Source organism: Peromyscus californicus, unplaced genomic scaffold (assembly GCF_007827085.1).
Source record: "Peromyscus californicus insignis strain IS unplaced genomic scaffold, ASM782708v3 Scaffold_8__1_contigs__length_139910024, whole genome shotgun sequence".
Classification (NCBI taxonomy): Eukaryota; Metazoa; Chordata; class Mammalia; order Rodentia; family Cricetidae; genus Peromyscus; species Peromyscus californicus.
In genome coordinates, this window is record NW_026294606.1 from 26181859 (window position 1) to 26201144 (window position 19286).

Here is a 19286-nt window from a genome sequence, read left to right on the forward strand (position 1 = left end):
GCTTCTAGAAGCTTCCATTTCCCACTCCTCCCAGTTCTAGAGAAGACTTCTGAAAGCTGGAATTAACCTCAGACACGGGGGGCTGTTTCTTCTCTTTTACCCTTTGGATTTGCTTGTCCAGAAGAGAACTGAGTATTCGATGTAGGCTTGGCCAATCAGAGCACTTCCTAGTCAGCGAGTGATCAGGGTTGGGCATATGGCATAAGCTAGTCCAGTGAGCATCAAGGCCTGGCTTCCTGATGAACCCAGCAAGGGAGAGAATTCTCGTATTTGAAGAATTCTCAAGGTCTCACCTTGAGATCCTGGGAAACCATACCATACACTAACTGACTTTCTGAAGATTCCATCAACAAGAAACAAAACTTTCTAGTATCATCAGTTCCCAAAAAATCCAACCAAACTAAAGCAAGAAATAATTCTGAACTTCTCAGTTCAGTGAGCCAATAAAATCCACTTTAGAGGCTCTGAATGGACTACTGCTCCCAGTCAAGGGTTCTGGTGAAGTCCACAGAGCATGAATGGTTTTGGGTATTGGTTTTTGTTGTTGTTGTTTTATTTATTTATTTTTTATGTGCATTGGTGTTCTGCCATGGGTGTCAGATCCCCTGGAACTGACATTACAGACAGTTGTGAGCTGCCATGTTGGTACTGGGAATTGAACCCGGGTCCTATGGAAGAGCAGTCAGTGCTCTTAACTGCTGAGCCATCTCTCCAGCTCCATAGAGCATGAATGTACAACAATTCTTCATGCAAGTTGAGCACCCCAAGTCTGAAAAGCATCAGCTGATGGGTGGTGGTCGAACCAAAGTTCACTAAAAATACTGTATAAAATTATCATACAGCTATATATATATGTAAAGTGAACAGAGAATATAAATTAATTTTGTCATCAGACATAGGTCTTATCCCCAAGAAATCTCATTATGTATATATGCAAGTATCCCCAAATCTGAAGAAAACAAACATTTTGAAACCCTTCTGGCCTCAAGCAGAAGACCTGGGTTCAGTTCCCAGCATCCACACGGTGGCTCACAACCATCTGTAACTAGTCCCAGAGGACCTGGTACATCTGCTGACCTCCATGGGCACCAGGCATGCACATGACACACACAAATACATACAGGCAACACATTTATGAATTAAATAAGATGAATCTAAAAGTTAAAATAATTGAGGTGTTTCCATGATTTTTGTGGGAAGGGAAAAAAAAGTAGAAATCCCATCCAACAGAATGCTTGTCTGAATCAAGAGATGGTGGGGATGCCTACAGCTCTAGCCTTTGGGTAATAGTGCTCTATGCTGAGGGTTCTAGGATTCTATATAGGTATCTGTGGCCAGGACATTTCCCACAATTCGTAGGACCCCCCACTAGCCACTGTATTTGCTGAGCAGAAGCTGTCCAACATCCGGGGCCATAGGTACCTTTGTCCTGATGGGTACCAAGGCTCCATCCACACTCACCTGAAGCACTGGAGCCCCGGGACACATCCTGTGACTGGGTGGAACGGTTGCGACTCTGCTGGCGACGCCGACTGGAGGCTGACCTGGTGGTGCGCACATGGACCTCGCTCACCTTGAAGAAGGCCACCATGAAGGGCTGCTTGTCGTAAGGGCCGTCTCTGCCCACCAGGCCCGCCGCACGGGGGTTGACGTGGAGTCCTTTAATGCAAACCAAAGCCCACCCCTCTTTACTCCACAGAACCTTAGTCTCAAAGCTACACGATGAGGTGACTCTATTCTTCCACATACTAAAGTAGTAAAGAGTGGAAAGTATGGGCAAGGCCCCACACATTCTCCCACCCTGGCTGGCTCCCTTTAGATGGGCAGACTCCAAGTGTGCCTCCTAAAAAGTATAGGATCAACCCAGGGAGTGCTCTTGTTTCTGGTCCTCTTATTCATCGGTGTTCACACTTCCTTTCTGGCTATATTTCTCCCCATCCGTGGAACAACTGTGCAGGCAGCCAGTCAGGAGGGGATGTCTCCTCAAAGGTCCCTTGGCAAACTCACTGGACAGTCAGATTCTAACAACTGTCCCCTTCCCGGGCTCTCCCTTTCCTTCCTCTTCCCTTCCATCTCTTCTATCTTTTGGTGCTGGGTAGAACCCAGGGATGCACACAAGCTGGACAAGTGCTCTATGGCTGAGCTGTCTGCCCCAAGCTTCCTGCCTTCCTCTGGGGATTCTCCCACCTGCCTCAGCCTGGGGAAGCTAGCCTCCCATTGTTAGTCTCGTGGAGTGGGGACAGTAGGGGACATGGCCTGAGCCTGCTTCCAAGTCCTTGCTAGAAGAAAGGTTTTGCTTTCCGATATGGTCATGAGGAAACAGAAAAGAAGGTCATCCTGGTGCCAAGACTGGGCTACAAACAATGGTCTCAGCACAGCTGCTACAGAGGAAATGAATGGAAATGACTGTGGGTAGATGCTGGCAGTGTGCAAATCACAACTCACCGTCCTGAGTCACCACACTCAGCTGCAGTCCCATGTTATGCTGTGGTGTCACCACCCACAGATTGCTAGTTGCTGTGATGTCAAATTCCAGCCAGCCTTCTTCTGAGGCCCACACTACACGGGTGTCCAACAAAAATAGGTCAGAGTCTCTGAAAGAAAGAAAAATGGCACAGCGAGTCACCTGCTGTCCTGTGGGGCTCATTCCTATTGTGTCTTGTCATTCAAGAACACCCAAGTCAGATCGTGCCCATGTGTGTTGCCAGCCACGGCTCTGCCTGAATGACACCACGTAGTATACAGACACAACATAATTAGGAAAGACGCAGGACATGAGCGATCAGGGGGCTCCTTAAATTCATCACCACCTACTGCTTCCCACAACAATTTTTTCTCGGAATTAGGGTAAATTGCAAATATTATTTCATTTGTCTCAATATTTAGTTCATTTTTTATTATGGCATTGTTTCATTCATGGTGCTATTTATTGGTTAATAGCTTCATTATGGCTAGTGAACTCTAAAAAGTAGAAGGTGGGGAGCAATATGCATAAGCCAAGATTAAGTCAGGATCCAACTAATACATAACGATTAGGTGTCTCGCATTAAATCTCTATAAATATCATCAGGCCATGTGTATAAGATATATGTGAGTCAAAAATAAATTTTGCATTTAGACTTAGCAGCCATTCCCAAAATATCTCATTACGTATAAAAACTCCCAGAAACACTCCTAATCCCATGCAATTTACATAGTGGATACTAATGTCTTCACTAGTTTGAAATAAGCATCAAGTTCTAACAGTGTACATTTACAGAGCAGTCTCTTTTACCTCGCTTTACCTAGTTGTCACAATAATCATGACTGTTGGAGTATAGTATCTCCATTCTCAGCTGGGGAACAGAGTCTCAGACATGAGGTTATGGGTCAGGATTATGTCGCCAAGATTAAAGCAAACCAGTGTGGGAATTTAGTGAATGAACAAAGCAAGGGGCTCAGCACTGATTCAAGAAGGTTTTCATAACAACAGACTATCTTTTGAGATTATTTCCCAAGACATCCTGTGATACATGAACAAAGTTCACTTCTCATTCATCGGCATTTCTGGAGGCCAGTGCAACATCTGAGTTTAGAATCTTCGATTTCTTAGATGAGAAACACACTTCTCCCTTCCAGGGCAGCTTGGAGTCAGAAGGGAGCTCCAGTGTCATCGTTCCCACATGTAAACAGTAGGTAGAGTGACAGGGAGTTTACTCAGCTGCTCAGCAGTCTGCAGGGGCACACTCAAGCCTGTCCTCTTTAAAGCTCTCCCCCACCTGGATGTGTCACGTCCCCTGTGGACAGACTACCCCCCCTGTGACTGGGGCAACAACTTCGAGCAGGGAGATGAGGGGTGTTCAGGGAAAACAGCAAGAGGGGACTGTGAGTCCAACGCTTTGAAGTGGAGATGCAGAAAGACATCAGGTCCACTCTGCAAGGTCATAGAAAACTCTCGTCCAGAAATAACACAGACAGGACGAAGAACTCTGTGGGAAAAACAGCCTGGTCCCAAAGAAAGCTGAGGACGTCATCATGTTAGGGACAGACTTTGACTGGCATTCCCTAGAACCAAGATCCAGAGAGAAGTTCAAGGTAGGAGGTGTAGTATGTGCCTACATACAGAGCCCCTGATGAGGGTCAGTTGTTAGGTACAGAGCTCCAGCTGTGCAGCAGGTACCTAATATCTAAGGAAGCAAGAGACGGATGCAGACAGGTGCAGTGTGGATATGGCAAGGCTGGCAGGCAAGGCTCGCACACAGAGCTGGAATGGGCTTTATGTTTTTGTTTCTGAGGAGAGGGGTTCAGAAGATAGGATGGAGAGCTGAACATGGTGGTACACATGTAATCCCAGCCCTGAAAATCACTGTCTAAAACGGAGATGGAAAACAGAACAGGGAGAGAGAGAAGGGAATGAGGGAAAGAGGAAAGCCAAACTATGGATCTGGGAGCAAGTAAAATTTGAGACAACATTGGAAAAGAGCTGGTGAGAAAGATTCATTATTACAATGTGGAAGAAATTATTTATATGGCTGTACTGGCTAGTTTTATTGTCAACTTGACACAAGCTAGAGTCATCAGAGAGGAGGGAGCCTCAACTGAGAAAATGTCTCCATAAGATCAGGCTGTAGGCAAGTCTGTAGAGCATTTTCTTAATTAGTGATTCATGAATAAGAGCCCAGCTCATTGTGGGTGGGACCAACCATGGGCTGGTGGTCCTGGGTTCTATAAGAAAGCAAACTGAGCAAGCCATGAAGAGCAAACCAGTAAGCAGCACCCCTCCATGGCCTCTGCATCAGCTCCTGTCCAGGTTCCTGCCCTATTTGAGTTCCTGTCCTGACTCCCTTTAGTGAAGAACAGTGATGTGGAAGTGTAAGCCAAATAAACCCTTTCTACTGCAAGTTGCTTTGGTCATGGTATTTTATCACAGCAACAGAAATTCGAAGACAATGGTTTATGGTCATCAGTGGACATTGGGGGCTGAGTTTCTGTCGTAACTACTGCATTCTGTAGTACCCAGAATGCATAGTTGTTTCTGTGGTGCCCATTGCTCACGATAATGAAGATCATGGCAGTTCTCGATGCTTTATGAGACTGGCTGAACAAATTCAGTCCAACAGCTACTGGCTCAAGACATGGGGGGCAGGGAGCTTGACTTTAGGATGCCCAGGTCCTCTGCAAGGGACAGCAATATACTGATTCCCTTTCTCATAACTATGACAAAAAAAATGCTTGACAGATACAACTTAAAGAAGGAAGGATTACTTTTGGCTCACGGGTTCAGAAGGTTCAATCCATAACTGCTTGGACCCGTGGGTACAAGCAGAACATCCTGACTGTGGGAGCATGCTATAGGGGAGAGCTCTTTACTTCAAGGCTGTCTCTTGAGACAGAGGGTGAAGAGGGATGTATGAAGATACACAGGGAGGGAAACAGGAGAGAGAGAGAGGAAGGGAGAAGGAAGAGAGGGAAAAGTAGAAACAAAAACATACCCTCTGGAATAAACCCCAAGCTAGCCTCTAGTTAGGCCTACCACCTCCCAAAATGCCACTGTGTGTGTGTGTGTGTGTGTGTGTGTGTGTGTGTGTGTGTGTGTGTGTGCGCGCGTGCGCGTGACAGGGCCTCACTATATAGCTCTGGCTGGCCTGGATTTCACTATGTAGACCAGGCTGGCCTTCATCTTACAGCTATCAGCCAACCTAGTATACGAAGCAGCAAACAAGGCACACTGTCTCGAATTAGACTGCAAGAACCGATGCCCGCAGTTGCCTTCTGACCTCCACACAGATGCCCACACCCTACCTAAGTACTAGGTTGCCCTCTGACCCCCCACAGATGCCCACACCCCAACAAAGCACTAGGTTGCCCTCTGATGGCCCCATAGATGCCTATACCCCACCAAAGTCCTAGGTTGCCCTCTGACCTCCACACAGATGCCCATACCACATCTCCTACCTCCCCACAGAAGAGGTTGAGACAAATGGAAGCTTTCATGAGAAGAATTCAGGTAAACTTGAAATAAAAACCATTGATTTGGAGGGTTTGTCTGCAGGATTTGGCCATAGCTCACTGATAGAGATGGCCATATATGCAAATGTCTTCATCAAGAAGCTTGTCTGGAATATTCCATTAGGAGGAATTTCTTTCAGTAGTTCTTGGCTTGTGCATCAGAGGCTCATTCTTTATGGCCTCCATTCCCATCTATAAAAAGCAGAGTCTAGGAATGGCCACAGTACAGCTGAAAATACCAAGCAAGGGCTCAAATAAAGTATGGAATCAAGACCCAGTGTGTTTAAAGATCAGAGTCAGCTGCATATGGAAACAGGGCAGAAACGGGGTTAGAATCATGAGCCGGCCCCATACACTAGGATCAGGGTGCCTGAGAGGTGCATCCAGGCAAGCACACTATGGCTAGCTGTGGTGGAACCCCTAAGACCTTCCTAACTTTTCCCTCTTCCTCCCATTCAAGAGAACAGTGTGCTCAGTGTGATGGCTTCGCTGATGTCTGCTAAGGTCTGAAGGTGTCTGCTCCCAAAGTCATGGGTTGGGGACTTATTCTCCAATGGAGCAGCGCTGAGGTGAGTCTTTGGGGTGTGATTAAGTCCCAAGGGCTCTTCCCTTAGGAATGGATGGTATCCTTGTCACCAGAGAAGGTTCCTGATAGAGGACAAGCTTCCCCCCTTTTCTCTCTCTTTCTACTTTCCATTCTGGTGATGACATAAGAGACAGTCCTCACCAGCTGTGGCTCCCTGGTTTGGATTGCCCATCTCCCAGAACTGTGAACTAAGAAATCTCTGTTCTTTGTAAAAGAAAACATCAGTCTTTGGTATTTTGTTATACTGGGACAAAGTGGACCAAGAAACACCCATTGATAAAACTAACCCAAGGAACTTTACAGAGGAAGCAAACTCTGAATCTCACAGCCTCTAGGAACTCTCCAGCCACATCTATTCGCTTTCTTCGATGACTTGTGGCCTTCTTAGTGCGCTGGCTGCTCTGTAAAGTGTGGCCTCCCTCGGGCACATGGAGGGCTCTAGCTCAGTGTCGGAGAACTTGCCCAGCATGTGCAAAGGTTCCAGTCCCAGCACTGGGAGAATAAGAGTCCCCCAAGCCAAACAAGATGCATCTGATTCCTCTTAATCACACTCTGGCACTCAGGTAAGAGACCTGAGTTCAGATGGCCTCAGGTAAGAGACCCTGCCCTGCTAAACGGAGACTCCCCATCAGCCACAATCACCCCAACTGGTAATTTGGACTCCTGCTGACACGGCTGACTCTCTACTTACACAACAACTATAACAACAAGAAAAAAATTCTTAAAACCAAGGAAAGGCGCAAAGCTACACAGAGAAACCCTGTCTCGAAAAACCAAAAAAAAAAAAAAAAAAAAAAACCCAAGGAAAGATACAATCTGTAAGGCATCTGTTGACTGTTCTGCTCTCAATCACCACTCAGATCCCATTGTGTTACAATGTTACTCTTCTCGGTGTTTCCATTCTAGTGTGTGATTATCCTCAGACTATAATCATCCTGGAAAAGTTTTTTTTTAACCAGTCGACAAGGCTAACTGAAGAGATCTACAAATTAAAATTAACACGGGCATTAAAGCTGACGACTAGCATTACACGCAAAGACCTGGAAGGTTCAGGTTGGTGGGCACAACTGTCCCCAAGTGGTCTCCCCTGTGACTCAGCTTCCATAGTACCTTCCAGGTTAATTGTACTCCCCTGGGTAAAACACTGTGGGCCTTTCCTTCATTCATTCCAGAGAAGGGCAGGAGGTGCCCGAATATCCATTCTCCAGATTGAACCCAAGGTCACAGTGCCCTGTCAGAAACAGCTGTGTTTGCCAGAACTCATTTTGTTAGAAAAAAATGTTCTTGATAAAGTAGAATTTATTCCTTCAAAATAAGCAGATTCATAATACATTCCTTTGCCGTGTATGGGTCTGGATTTACTGGAAAGTTAAGACAAAACAAAATTCAAATACTGGTAAACTCATTAAAACAAGGAGACTCCAGCTTTTGAGTAGACTGAAAGAAAAAAAAACAATTGAAGAATATTTGACACTTGAGTTTTGCTTAATGTAAGGTACATATTTAAATTCTTGCCACTAGAAAGGTAGACAGGGGACTATAATTTGAAGATAGAGTATTACAAACCAGGACACACACACACACACGCACACGCACACACACACACACATAGGCACATGCATGGGTTTGAGAGGCAATGCTGAAGAAATACATAAATTGGTCATTTGAATTGAGTTCATAGCACATAGTTGTGCTAAGTTTTCACCTCAGTGACTATCCTATTCTAAGAAGATGCTGAAATGCCAGCAGGCACTCTTTCATCTTTACCCAGTACAAAGCACTCTGCTGTCAGAACACAAGCACAGAAAATACTAGCCGTGTTTGCCCTGTGACTGTTCCCAGAGCTCTTGAATGTGTTAGCTCCTCATCGGCACCCTAACGGAGAAATGTGACCAGCACCAGCACAGGTTTGCCAAAAGTTTAAGGAGCTTGGCCATCAGGGTCACACAGCCAGTAGCACGTGCTCCTAACCATGTTCCCTGCAGTCTCCAGTGAAGACTACGAAGACTGCATCAGACTCTGAGCCCTCACTGCAGAGCTTTGGCCTCAGTAGGCCCAGGTGGGCCCCGAGCAGGTGTGTGTTTGACAGACTTGAGAGCGATGCAGATAATACTGGACGTGGAGAACACTCCATGAGGCAAGGCCCAAAGCATCCCACTGCTTCATTCAATACTTCAGCTCTCCCTTTGCCTGCTTGTAGACATACATTTGGAGGCCATCTGCTCTCAAGAGGTCTTTCTTCCTCTCCTTCTAGAAACTGTGTACATCAGATGGCGGCTGGGCCATGAGCTAATGATTGGTTGTATTGTGGACCGGCTATCGAGTTAGGCTTCTAAGCATGGTCACAGAAAGATCAAGTCCAAGGTTGCAGTATTTTAGAAGATAGAGAAGGTGAGAAGGGAACTGATGACTATGTACATCCAGGGCTTCTCAGCTTGTCTTCTATAGCTACTTAAAAGAATGGCCGGGTGGTGGTGGCACACGCCTTTAATCCCAGCACTCGGGAGGCAGAGGCAGGCAGATCTCTGTGAGCTCGAGGCCAGCCTGGTCTACAGAGCGAGATCCAGGAAAGGTGCAAAGCTACACAGAGAAACCCTGTCTCGAAAAAAAAGAATGACTCCATGTCCTAGAGTCTATTCCAGCCTGCCCCAGTGATAAACGCAAAGGGAGTGAAGAATCCTTCTACCCTTTGAGGAAGAATACATTGTAATCTTACCTGTTTTAATTCTCTGATCCTACATTTCTACATCTTTGTTCAATATAGGGTAATGAAACAGTTAAAAGACTGCTAATTTGGTTGGGAGAAAAAAAATAAGTTTCATAAAATAATCCTAACCACTAATGCAGCCTGTCTCTCCGCATGTATGGAGATGCATGCAATCAAAAGCAATCAACTTCCAGCAATGAATAATGCATAGGCTCAGTGCACAGAAACATAAACCCATTTTCCTATCTCATTCAAGCTGACCGAGTAGGTAGGCAGTTCCCAAAGGCTTGCTGTCCTCTCCTACCACGCACACCCCAATTTCCCTCCAACACGAAACACCTCTGCATTCTTCTGAGTATATGCAGTATTTTAATCATTTTAGTTCTATACTGTGCTTTACAAACAGATCATGGGATCTGGAGTGAGGCTTGGGAGGTTCTCAAGCTTGAGCTTTGGTTTTGTATTTCTTTAGGTAGAGAGCATTCCAAGTAGAAGGGGCATGTACTTAGCTGGAGAAGCTAGCTAGTTACATAACCCAAGCTGTAGATGCACTGCATTATCCCCTTTTCAAATGGAAAAGAACAAATACTAAAAGGCTTATTGCTTTCCTGAGGCCCATACTCAGTTGTGAAAGCCAGGTAGAAAAGGGAACACAGTGTAGCTGGGCACCATGACAGAAGGCTCTCTTCTCCTCCATCAGCAAAAGCAACTTCTCACCCTGATTCTCCCAAATGTGCCCTTCTTTTCAGAAAAGAAACTGCTGGGTATCTGAAAGGGTTGAGTTTTATCTTAGCTGAAAAGCCAATAGCATTTCATAACAGCACCATCTGTCCACAAGTAATGCTATTCTGGGCCAGCTACTGGACTCTGGTCTTCTTATAGATCTATGTTTGGTTAATAATACATTTATCAGTATTTATGGAGGATCCATTAAGAGACTTCTGAATTAAAATGCTAGTAAGACGCTGGTCTCCTGAGATGATGTAGACTTCTGGTTTTGATGTGTCAGGCTAACCCCACCACCCCAAAGAGGAATGTGTTGACAAAAAAGCAAGCCTGTTTGAAATCATCGTAGAGCAGGAAGCCAGGCAACATGAGGGGTCAAATTCAAGATCCCAGAGTGAGGCGGGGCACTGAGGCAAGGTGCTTGCTGCCTTTTCCATTTCAGAGCACTTGTGAATTCCTATAATCACTACACCAAAGAGGAAAGCAGCCGCTTGGCATACTATCACCAGCTAAGGATAAAAATGAGAGTTCAAACGGTGATGGTGATGATGATGACGACGATGATGACGACGATGATGATGATGACGATGATGACCGGGTGAAGGTAGACAGGACATGAAGGAGGAAAGTCCCAAAGGAAGCAGCTGCTAGAAGTGAACATGTAAACGTGATCTCACAGAGGTTTGGGTTCAGTTTTCTTCCTCAAGTTCTGGCTGCCATGAACACCAATATTTTCATTTGAGATATTTGCCAAATATTAAGCTGTGTATACATGGGACGGGAAGCTGAGCAAACAAGCAGAAGCAAGCTGTTTGGAAGCTCCAGAGCAGAGGAGGGTTTCTGGCAGTTTCACAATGCTGGGGAGTTTAAAAAAAAAAAAAACCCGAGAGTTCAGAGCCCACCAAAGATGAGGGCCTCTTGTAAGTATCCTAGTCTCAGCTGAAACCCCTAGGGGGCTAAACTACAAGGGGGGGGGGGACCAGAAACAGATGAGCCTTAGGGAACCCGAAGTCCAGCCTCATCCAAGACAAAGGGGTAAAATGATTTGCTCTGCACTGCCTCTGGCTTCCCGAAGAATGTTGAATTCCATCTGCAAGAAAGCAACGATGTCTGTAGCTGTTTTTATTAAATTATACACAAAACTGAATAAACAAAAAGTTGTCAGGCATGTCAGGAAACAAAATCAAATGGAGAAACAATCAAGGGACTGAAAAGACGTTGGCAGTAGACCCGGAGGTGATCTGGACACTAGATGCAGATGCAGTTTCTGAATCCAAGCGTATATAACAGTAACAAATCACAAATTGAACTCGTTCCAGGGTCTAAAATTGCTTTAGTATTTGAAAATTTAATGTATTGACACTATAAAGGAGAAAAACCACATAATCCTATGAAATCAGAAAAACATATATATATATATATATATATATATATATATATATATATAAAATCACATCAATTCCTAATCTTAAAACAAACAAACAAAAACTTTTAGAAAATTTAGAGGATAATTTCTTTAGTCTACTTAGTTTGTGTCTATAGAAACATTTATAACAGTCATCTTTAATAGCGTGATAGCAAATCTCTCACTTATCCCCCAAGGTTAGTGTATAAGTAGATGTCAGAATTGCATTGGACTTCCTAGCCAGGAAAATTAAAAGAAAAAAAAAGCAGCATCAAAAAAGTGAATTGAAAAGAAAGAAATAAAAGATATTTACAGATGATATGATTATACTCATAGACATTTCAAAAGTCTGAACACAAAAATGATTAGTATTAACATAAAATTTCAAGTTTCTGAATAGAAGATCAATACACAAAAATCAATTGCTGTTCTACATGGGAGCACAAACCAACTATACACACACTCACACACACTACCCTACACTACACTATACTACCATTTATAACAGCATGTAGACATTCAACACTAGGATTGAAGAGACGACTCAGTGGTTTGCTGTGAAATCATGGGGACCAGAGTTAGGTCCATGAGAACCCCAGTACTCATGTAACAAGCTGAGAATGGTCACCCACATTTCTGTAAACCCAGAGCGGTATAGCACGAAGATAGGGGGATTACTGGGGCTCGCTGGATGTTGGCTTTGCCAGAAATTGTGAGCTCTGGGTTCTGGGAGAGACCCCACCTCAAAGGAATAAGGTAGAGAATGTGAGAGAGAGGACACCTGACACCCCTCTCTGGCCTCTACTCAACCCTCTCCATCCACATACTCATATATCACACATGTATGCATTCTCCCACTCACCCACTGCCCCCCCATCTTAATGCTATTTGTACCAGAAAAAAAATGCATTTTAAGCTTGCTTATTCTTACTTTAACTGTCTTCCCAAGAAACCTGTATGATAGAACATGGTAAAGAAAGGATCATACTCAAAGAGAATAAGCCACCACTGCCAAACAATATGACTGTCAGATAGGGAAGACATGGAAAGCCAGAACCAGCAGAGGCAAGATGACTGACTCATGCAAGGAACAGCCACACCCCAGAAAGTAAACATTTCTGTCAGAATTCCTGACTGGCTCTCACAAGAATCTCTTGGACTTTCAGGAACGCAAAATTTACTGAATAAGATCTGTAGACAAAAAATGACACAAAGTCCTCAAAATCGCCTAATTTACCTAAATATGCTACTATACTTTAAATGTAAAATACCTCCAAAGACTGGAGTGTGAAGAGTTGGGTCCCAGCTGATGCTGGTGTTTGGGGAGGTTGTGGAACCTTTAAGAGATGAGGCCTGGCTTGCAGAAGTAGGTCTCTGGGGGTGGGGGTGCTTAAGAATTACAACCGGCCCTGGTATTCCTCCCCCCCCCCCACACACACACCATAGTCTCTCTCTGCTTCCTCATGTATGAAAATGTAATGGTCTGTGCCCTAACTCCTATCACAGATGAAGTCACCCCATGCCTCCCTGGCCATGAACCTGTAGGCTAAAATAAATCCTGTCTTCCCCAAGCTGCTCTTTCCCAGCTCAACTCGGTCACCGTGATGAGAAAAGTAACTAACGCAGATGTGATAGAAGTCCTGGTGTGTGTGTGGAAAAGACACGCTACCATCCTGCTACTCTGTGTGGGTATGGGAGGGCAAGAAGAACTCAGGGCGGCCTGTGAGTGCACTCCAAGTGTGAAGACAGCTACTGTGCATGTCACACAGAAGATCACAATGAAGAGGTAATGGACAGGATGATCTGTGAAAAATTACAGGTGGTGGCACATCAATTTATCCTCATCATCCTTCTTCTCCCCTCCCCTCCTCTACAAAACATGTTGACGAGCGGTTGGTCAAGAGTAGAATGGAAAGGCTTTCTTCAGGAAGGCTGAATTTCTAACAGACATGCTTTACCACCAATGGGAACAGACTGGAGCATCCTTGTGATACCTACATCTGAGCTTAAAAGATGGAGGTATGGGGCCTGCTAACCTCTTCCGGGCACTTCTTGTTTATCCTAGCTTAGGGATAACCTCCGTGATATCAGGGTGACTTTTAGGAAACACAACAAACCATAGTTTCAGCAGCATTTAGCCTTGGCAAAATTCAAATATGCCATGCTTTATTCTCTTAAATGTGACCTCTTCCTCTCCTATTTGATGGAACAAGGGAAAATCCTAATGAGAGGATAGGAAGGGAAGGGCCTTTTCCAAATTGTCAGTTCTATATAAAATGCAAATTTGTATCAGTGTTACTGTAACAATGTATTCGTTTTCAGTACCAAATCTTGCTCTCATTTTAAATACAGAATTTTTATTAATTCTTTGGGAATTTCATACATGTATGATGTGGTGATTTGAATGAGAATGGCCCTTATAGGCTCACATACTTGAATGCTAACTCCCCAGTTTGGTGGACTCTCTGAGACAGATTAGAAGGATTAGAAGGTGTGGCATGTTGGAGGAAGTATGTCACTGGGGGTGGTCTTTGAGGTATTCAAAAGCCCATGTCAGGCTCAATATCTTGCGCCTGTGGATCAGGATGGAGCTCTCAGCCCCATGCCTGCCTCCTGCCATGCTTCCCACCATGATGGAAATGGACTCACCCTCTGAAACTGTAATCAAGCCTCCAGTTAAATGCTTTCTTGTAGAAGAGTTGCCTTGGGTATGGTGTCTCTTCACAGCAATAGAACAGTAACACACATTCCACGTGTTTTAGTCATATTCATTTCCCTGATCTCCCCCTAACTCCTCCCAAGCACACTCTTCACTCCCACCCACTCTCCCCTTTTCAGGTGCTGGGGATGGAACCCAGCACTCTGTACACGCTGGGCAAGCTCTCTACACTGAGCTACATTCCATTAAACTCATTTTAAAATATAAACATTTACAAAACCACTGAGTAATTTTTAAATTTTGTTGTCATTATTTTGTTCATGTGTCCATGATGTGTCTGTGTGCATGATGCATGTGTGTACTGTGACGTGTGTGTACTGTGACGTGTGTGTACTGTGACGTGTGTGCACTGTGACGTGTGTGCACTGTGACGTGTGTGTACTGTGACGTGTGTGTACTGTGACATGTGTGTGGTGATGAGAAAACCACTTTGTGGAGCTGCTTCTCTCAGTTTACCTTCATGTGGGTTCTGGGGCTTGAACTCGGGTCACCAGGCCTGAATGGCAAGCACCTTTATCTCCTGAACCATCTTGCCAGCCCACCACTGAGTAAATTTTAAAAGAAGTAATATACATAAGTCCAATGAATGCCTTGGACTTCAAAATAATCAAGTCGCTCTCACTGTAACAAGGGTTGCTTCAGGTCTTTCCATGGCTTACATATGCTCTATCTCAAGATCCATTCTCAGGCTTTGACTCAAGTACCATGTTTCTCAAATAAGTACCCTGTACTTAGGAAGTCAATTTCTGTTATTGTTATAAACTTATCTGTTCCAGTTATTTACAGAAACACATTTCTACAGTCAGTTCTTGCCTTCTCAGAGGCTTTAACAACCTCCAATCAGCTTTGTGTGTCAAAAGACTCATTTCTTCTGCCTTTCACTAAAGTTCTGAGTTAGCAGTTAAAAACCCAACTTCCCAACTCGAGGAGACCAACTATTTTGTAGCACAAACATTTGTTACATTCAGTGAACACAGCAAATGCTACAAATTGCCCTTCAGTACAGATTAGATAAATAAGTTTCCTCTCTGCTCAGAAAAGCGTGTTCAGCCAAGACACCCCAAGATGGTACAGATGGTGAGGTCAAACCTGCAGAAGGAAGCCTGCAGCTAAGTCTGGAGGCCTCCGTAAGAACATTTGGAAGTAGCAGGAGGCCTGGGCTCTTGGCCCACAGATAAGAAAACCTCCCCCAGCCAACCTGGAGCCCTTCAAAAGCATGAAAGTCTCCCAGCTTCCCCAGCGTTTTCCTTCTCCTATGCGCACAAATGAAACACATCCCATTGCCAAATGCTCCCATCCTACAAGACAAATCGACCAGAGAGCCATCCGAGGTTGGGGCCATTCTGGTTTCTGCTTTCCAAACTCACTGCTGGCCCCGAGGAAGGATGTCACCACCACCGTGAGCACATGGCAGCTGTTCCTGTTTGGCTAGAGTTCAGTATGAAGCTCACAAAGCTCTTGCTAGCTCTCTCTTTAAAATAAAAATTCCTTTGAAAAATTCCACAGTCACTATACTTCTAGCCTAGTGTTTTTGTTATCACTTTTTCTGCAAGAGAGGGAAAAATCATGCATTTCAAACAAACTTGTGAGCCCAACAGGTACCTTTAGGCTATTCTCACCAGAGAAGAAAAATAGAATATCCAGTTGGACAGATTGAAAAGCCAATGGCTAAGACGGGTCCAAAGACCCACTGAATGCCAATTCTCTCCAGTGCGTCAAAAGATGAATATCTAGCAAGGAGAGATTCTGTTTTCCCAAACAAGCCTGCTGCTGTAGAGCTATCAGATAAATGTGTATTTATGAGAGAAAAGACCAGGAAACTTCCTTGCTCTAAAATTCTGGTCCATTGTCACCATACCCCAATGGCTATATTTTACTCATCATTTAACTGTCCCAGCTAAGACATGACCTTAGTGTAGATATTCAGCGCCATGATGTGTTCCCAGTGCCTGGCTTCTGCTGGTCCTTCTTCTAGTGTTAGGTCTCAAACCTGGGACAAATGGCTAACTGAGATGCCTTTAACATATCAAAGTGGATGCTGGCCATCAATTCTTCCACCATCCCTCAGTCCCTACCTGTTTCAGGGTCTTCCTTGGCTGGCATACCCTGCTTCTTACCCTGGACTCTCTGGCTTCCCTTCCCCGACTCCTCTGGCCCCTGTATAACTCAGCCATTTTGGCTACAGCAGTCTCTTGGTCCAGGCTGCCACTCTTGGTCTGTGGCTCCTCTCGGGTCGTCATGTGTGTCGTGCCTCCCCGGCCTCTCTCCTCACGTGGTCTGGCTCAGTCTAACCATGTTCACTCTGGACTTTTCCAGATGTGTCTGCCTCTGGCTATGTTCTCCCTCTTATCTACAATAAACCTCAACCTCCACCATACCTAGGATCAGGCATAAATAAGTCGCCCTCCCAGGGACTCGACCGCTCTGAACAGGCTGCTGACCTCTCTCCCCTAAGGTATGTATGGATCATTTGCTTGTTTCTGCTGGCTTTTGCCATCCACCAGATTTGACTCCAAATTCTAGCGTCCAATACTTAAGTTGCTGCCTCCCTCCACCTGCTACTCCTCATCCACTCTATTAAGTGTGTCTCACAGCTCTTAGAGCCCTTCTACATCTCCCTCCTGGACACGGGTGTGCTTTCAAAGCTAAGACAACCCTCCCCCAGGGCTAGCTCCTGTTCCTTGCCATCCCCACACACAGATCCGTATATCCAGAAGAAACCAAGGTCAGTCTGGAATCTCTGGAACCTACTGGAAAGTCAATAGTCTTTCCAATTAGATTTGGTTTCTGAAGCCAAAGTAGACAGTGGGCAGGCTGGAATCCCAGGACTCAGGAGGCAGAGGCTGGAAGACCGCAAATTTGAGGCCAGCCTCAGCTACATGGCAACCTGCTTTGGAGAAAGGCCAAACCACAGTGTCTTTGGGTCTGTTAAGTATGGGGTCTCCTCCCTCGTTCGTGCTCATCTTTGCCTTGGCTTTCTAATTGCTGCAGGCATGATCAGTGACTTAGGTTACTCCCTGAGTCATGTGAATCTCTGCTTCCTGTATGCTGTTCTCACTGACTGATATGCTAAACGGATCCCCACCTGCTCAACACACTGATTGGTTTCCTTTCTGTTACTACAGACTTGAATTCAGGTCTTCCTGCCTAGTCCTCTGCCCTTCCAAGCTCCAGCAGTTGCTGGGGAATATTTTCTTCATTGCCAGGCAGCACCATGAATATACTTTATTGCAGATTTTTCCCCCGATAAATCAGTCTGAACTCATTTTGGCAAAGCATAATAACACATAAATACAGAATAATACAGAAAACAGTAATCTATCATTCCCTGTACCTAAATGGTAGTGGTTGTATATGCTTATTCAAAGTAAGCATGTATGTATACTATATACACAAATACATACCTTTCAGTCACCTGACTTGCAATCACTTGTAAGCATTATTCTATAATTTTAATGTGTGCATTAATTTTAGCCACTCACACATCATCAAACCTGAGGACCAAACAATAACGGGAAACAGTTTATCCCAATAAATCAACTGGCTGGTCATCAAGGATGTTTACTAAGTACTGCTTACTGGCTTGCTGAGGGAAAGACCCCTGTTTGAAAAATCTACTTAACAGCAAAGCACCTTGCCTGCTAAACGCTATCACCCCTCAGAGCACCAGCTCTTCACGTTCAATAGCCCCTGACCTCCAGACCACCTTCCAAAGACACCTGGGGTCCTATGAGGAGAGAGGGTGAGAAGCAGGGAGTGGCCCCACCTTTGGGCTTCCCTGAGCCTTCCTACCTGTGCTGATGCTCCTGCAAGACTTGATAAATGCTGATAAGAAAAGTTTGGTTTTTAAAACTCCCCACAACACAGTCCTTGTAGACGCGGAACTCTGCAGCCGTCACCGCCTCACCCTCGGGAATCTGGGATAAGTTGAACTTGAACTCTTTGTGGTGTCGCTGGCGTGGGGAGAACTCCTTGTCGTACTCCACTATAGGATTAAACAAGAGAGAGTGACAACTATTGTTACTCGACCTGGTGCCACGGGCTCATCTCACGCACGTTCCCCAGTTTTACTTCACAGATTACCAGTTACCAGCGGCGGAGCAATGAGACCGAGGGGCTAAAGGGACATTGGATGAATTGCCTTGCACGTTGAGGCTGAAATTTTCCCTTCTGTCTGGGATGAAGCACAATCTTGGCGCTGCGTTCAGTTTAAACACTGTAGTTTCAAGAGTTGGCTGAACAAATGATTTGCACGAGATCAAGTTATTTAAAGATGCTTGGCTCTGGGTTCCCTCATCAGCAAAAAAGAATACAACTGTGCAGAAAGGTGTGAGAATGAATGAAATAGTGAAGAAGAACTTGCCACCCACTACATCTTCCTAAGAGTTGTTGGTCCCCTAAACAACGCATGTTAACGGTCACTGTAATTGGTTGCCCATCAGAACAAGACAGTGAGGACTCGTTGGTGAATACGCCCCATGCTCTGGCTGCAGAACAGAGAATCAAGAGGGAACCGAGACAAAAGCTTCCTCCCTGCCTGTGAGGTTTCATAGTGCTGCAAGGTGCTATGGAGCCTGCTAGGGGTAAAGTCCTTAGCTGTGGACCAAAGTAAAGTCTAACTCAGCTGTGGACCTGACTGCCATACTACCAACTATACCGAGGCAAGCTGTGCCCACTGGTGCCATAGTGGCATGGCTGTTATGAGAGTAGCCAATCACTTTCTGATTACAACTGCAGCCCACTCCGTAGGAGGAACTCACACCTGATCCTGTAAACCTGGCCAAAGACCCATGACTGGGGAGGTCAGAGGTCCTAGTGGGAAGCTAATGCTTTTCGTTTTTTCTTGTGAATACCCATGATGTGCCTGTCAAATTGCCTTCTAACTATTTATGTTTATTCCCATAGGTCAGTGCTGATGTCAGCTTTGGGAAGAGAAGCTTCATTTTTTAGTGGACCTACAGAGACCCACGTCTGCCCTGAGGTTGGTGAATAAGTGACCACTGAGTGTCCAATGTAAGTGGGACGTCTGTGTCTATCGCCACCTCCAAGACTCAGGAAGCACTGAAGAGGAAAGGGCAGGATGTAAGAGCCCAAGGACGGGGTGGAATGTTATAGAACACTGTCCCTTGGGCATGACACGTGGCTGCACTTGGGA

The 19286-nt window shown here is 45.1% G+C and overlaps 1 protein-coding gene across 1 annotated transcript in view; it reads right to left on the minus strand.

The window, feature by feature from the left end:
* Bmp6 (bone morphogenetic protein 6) overlaps nucleotides 1–19286 on the minus strand; it is a 157394-nt gene that overhangs the window by 12991 nt on the left and 125117 nt on the right. The window contains exons 2-4 of the mRNA XM_052727653.1: nucleotides 17924–18116; nucleotides 2446–2594; nucleotides 1462–1659 (exon numbers count right to left, since the gene is read on the minus strand). Of these exons, the coding sequence (XP_052583613.1) occupies nucleotides 1462–1659; nucleotides 2446–2594; nucleotides 17924–18116 (540 nt within the window). The remainder of the gene's footprint in view (nucleotides 1–1461; nucleotides 1660–2445; nucleotides 2595–17923; nucleotides 18117–19286) is intronic.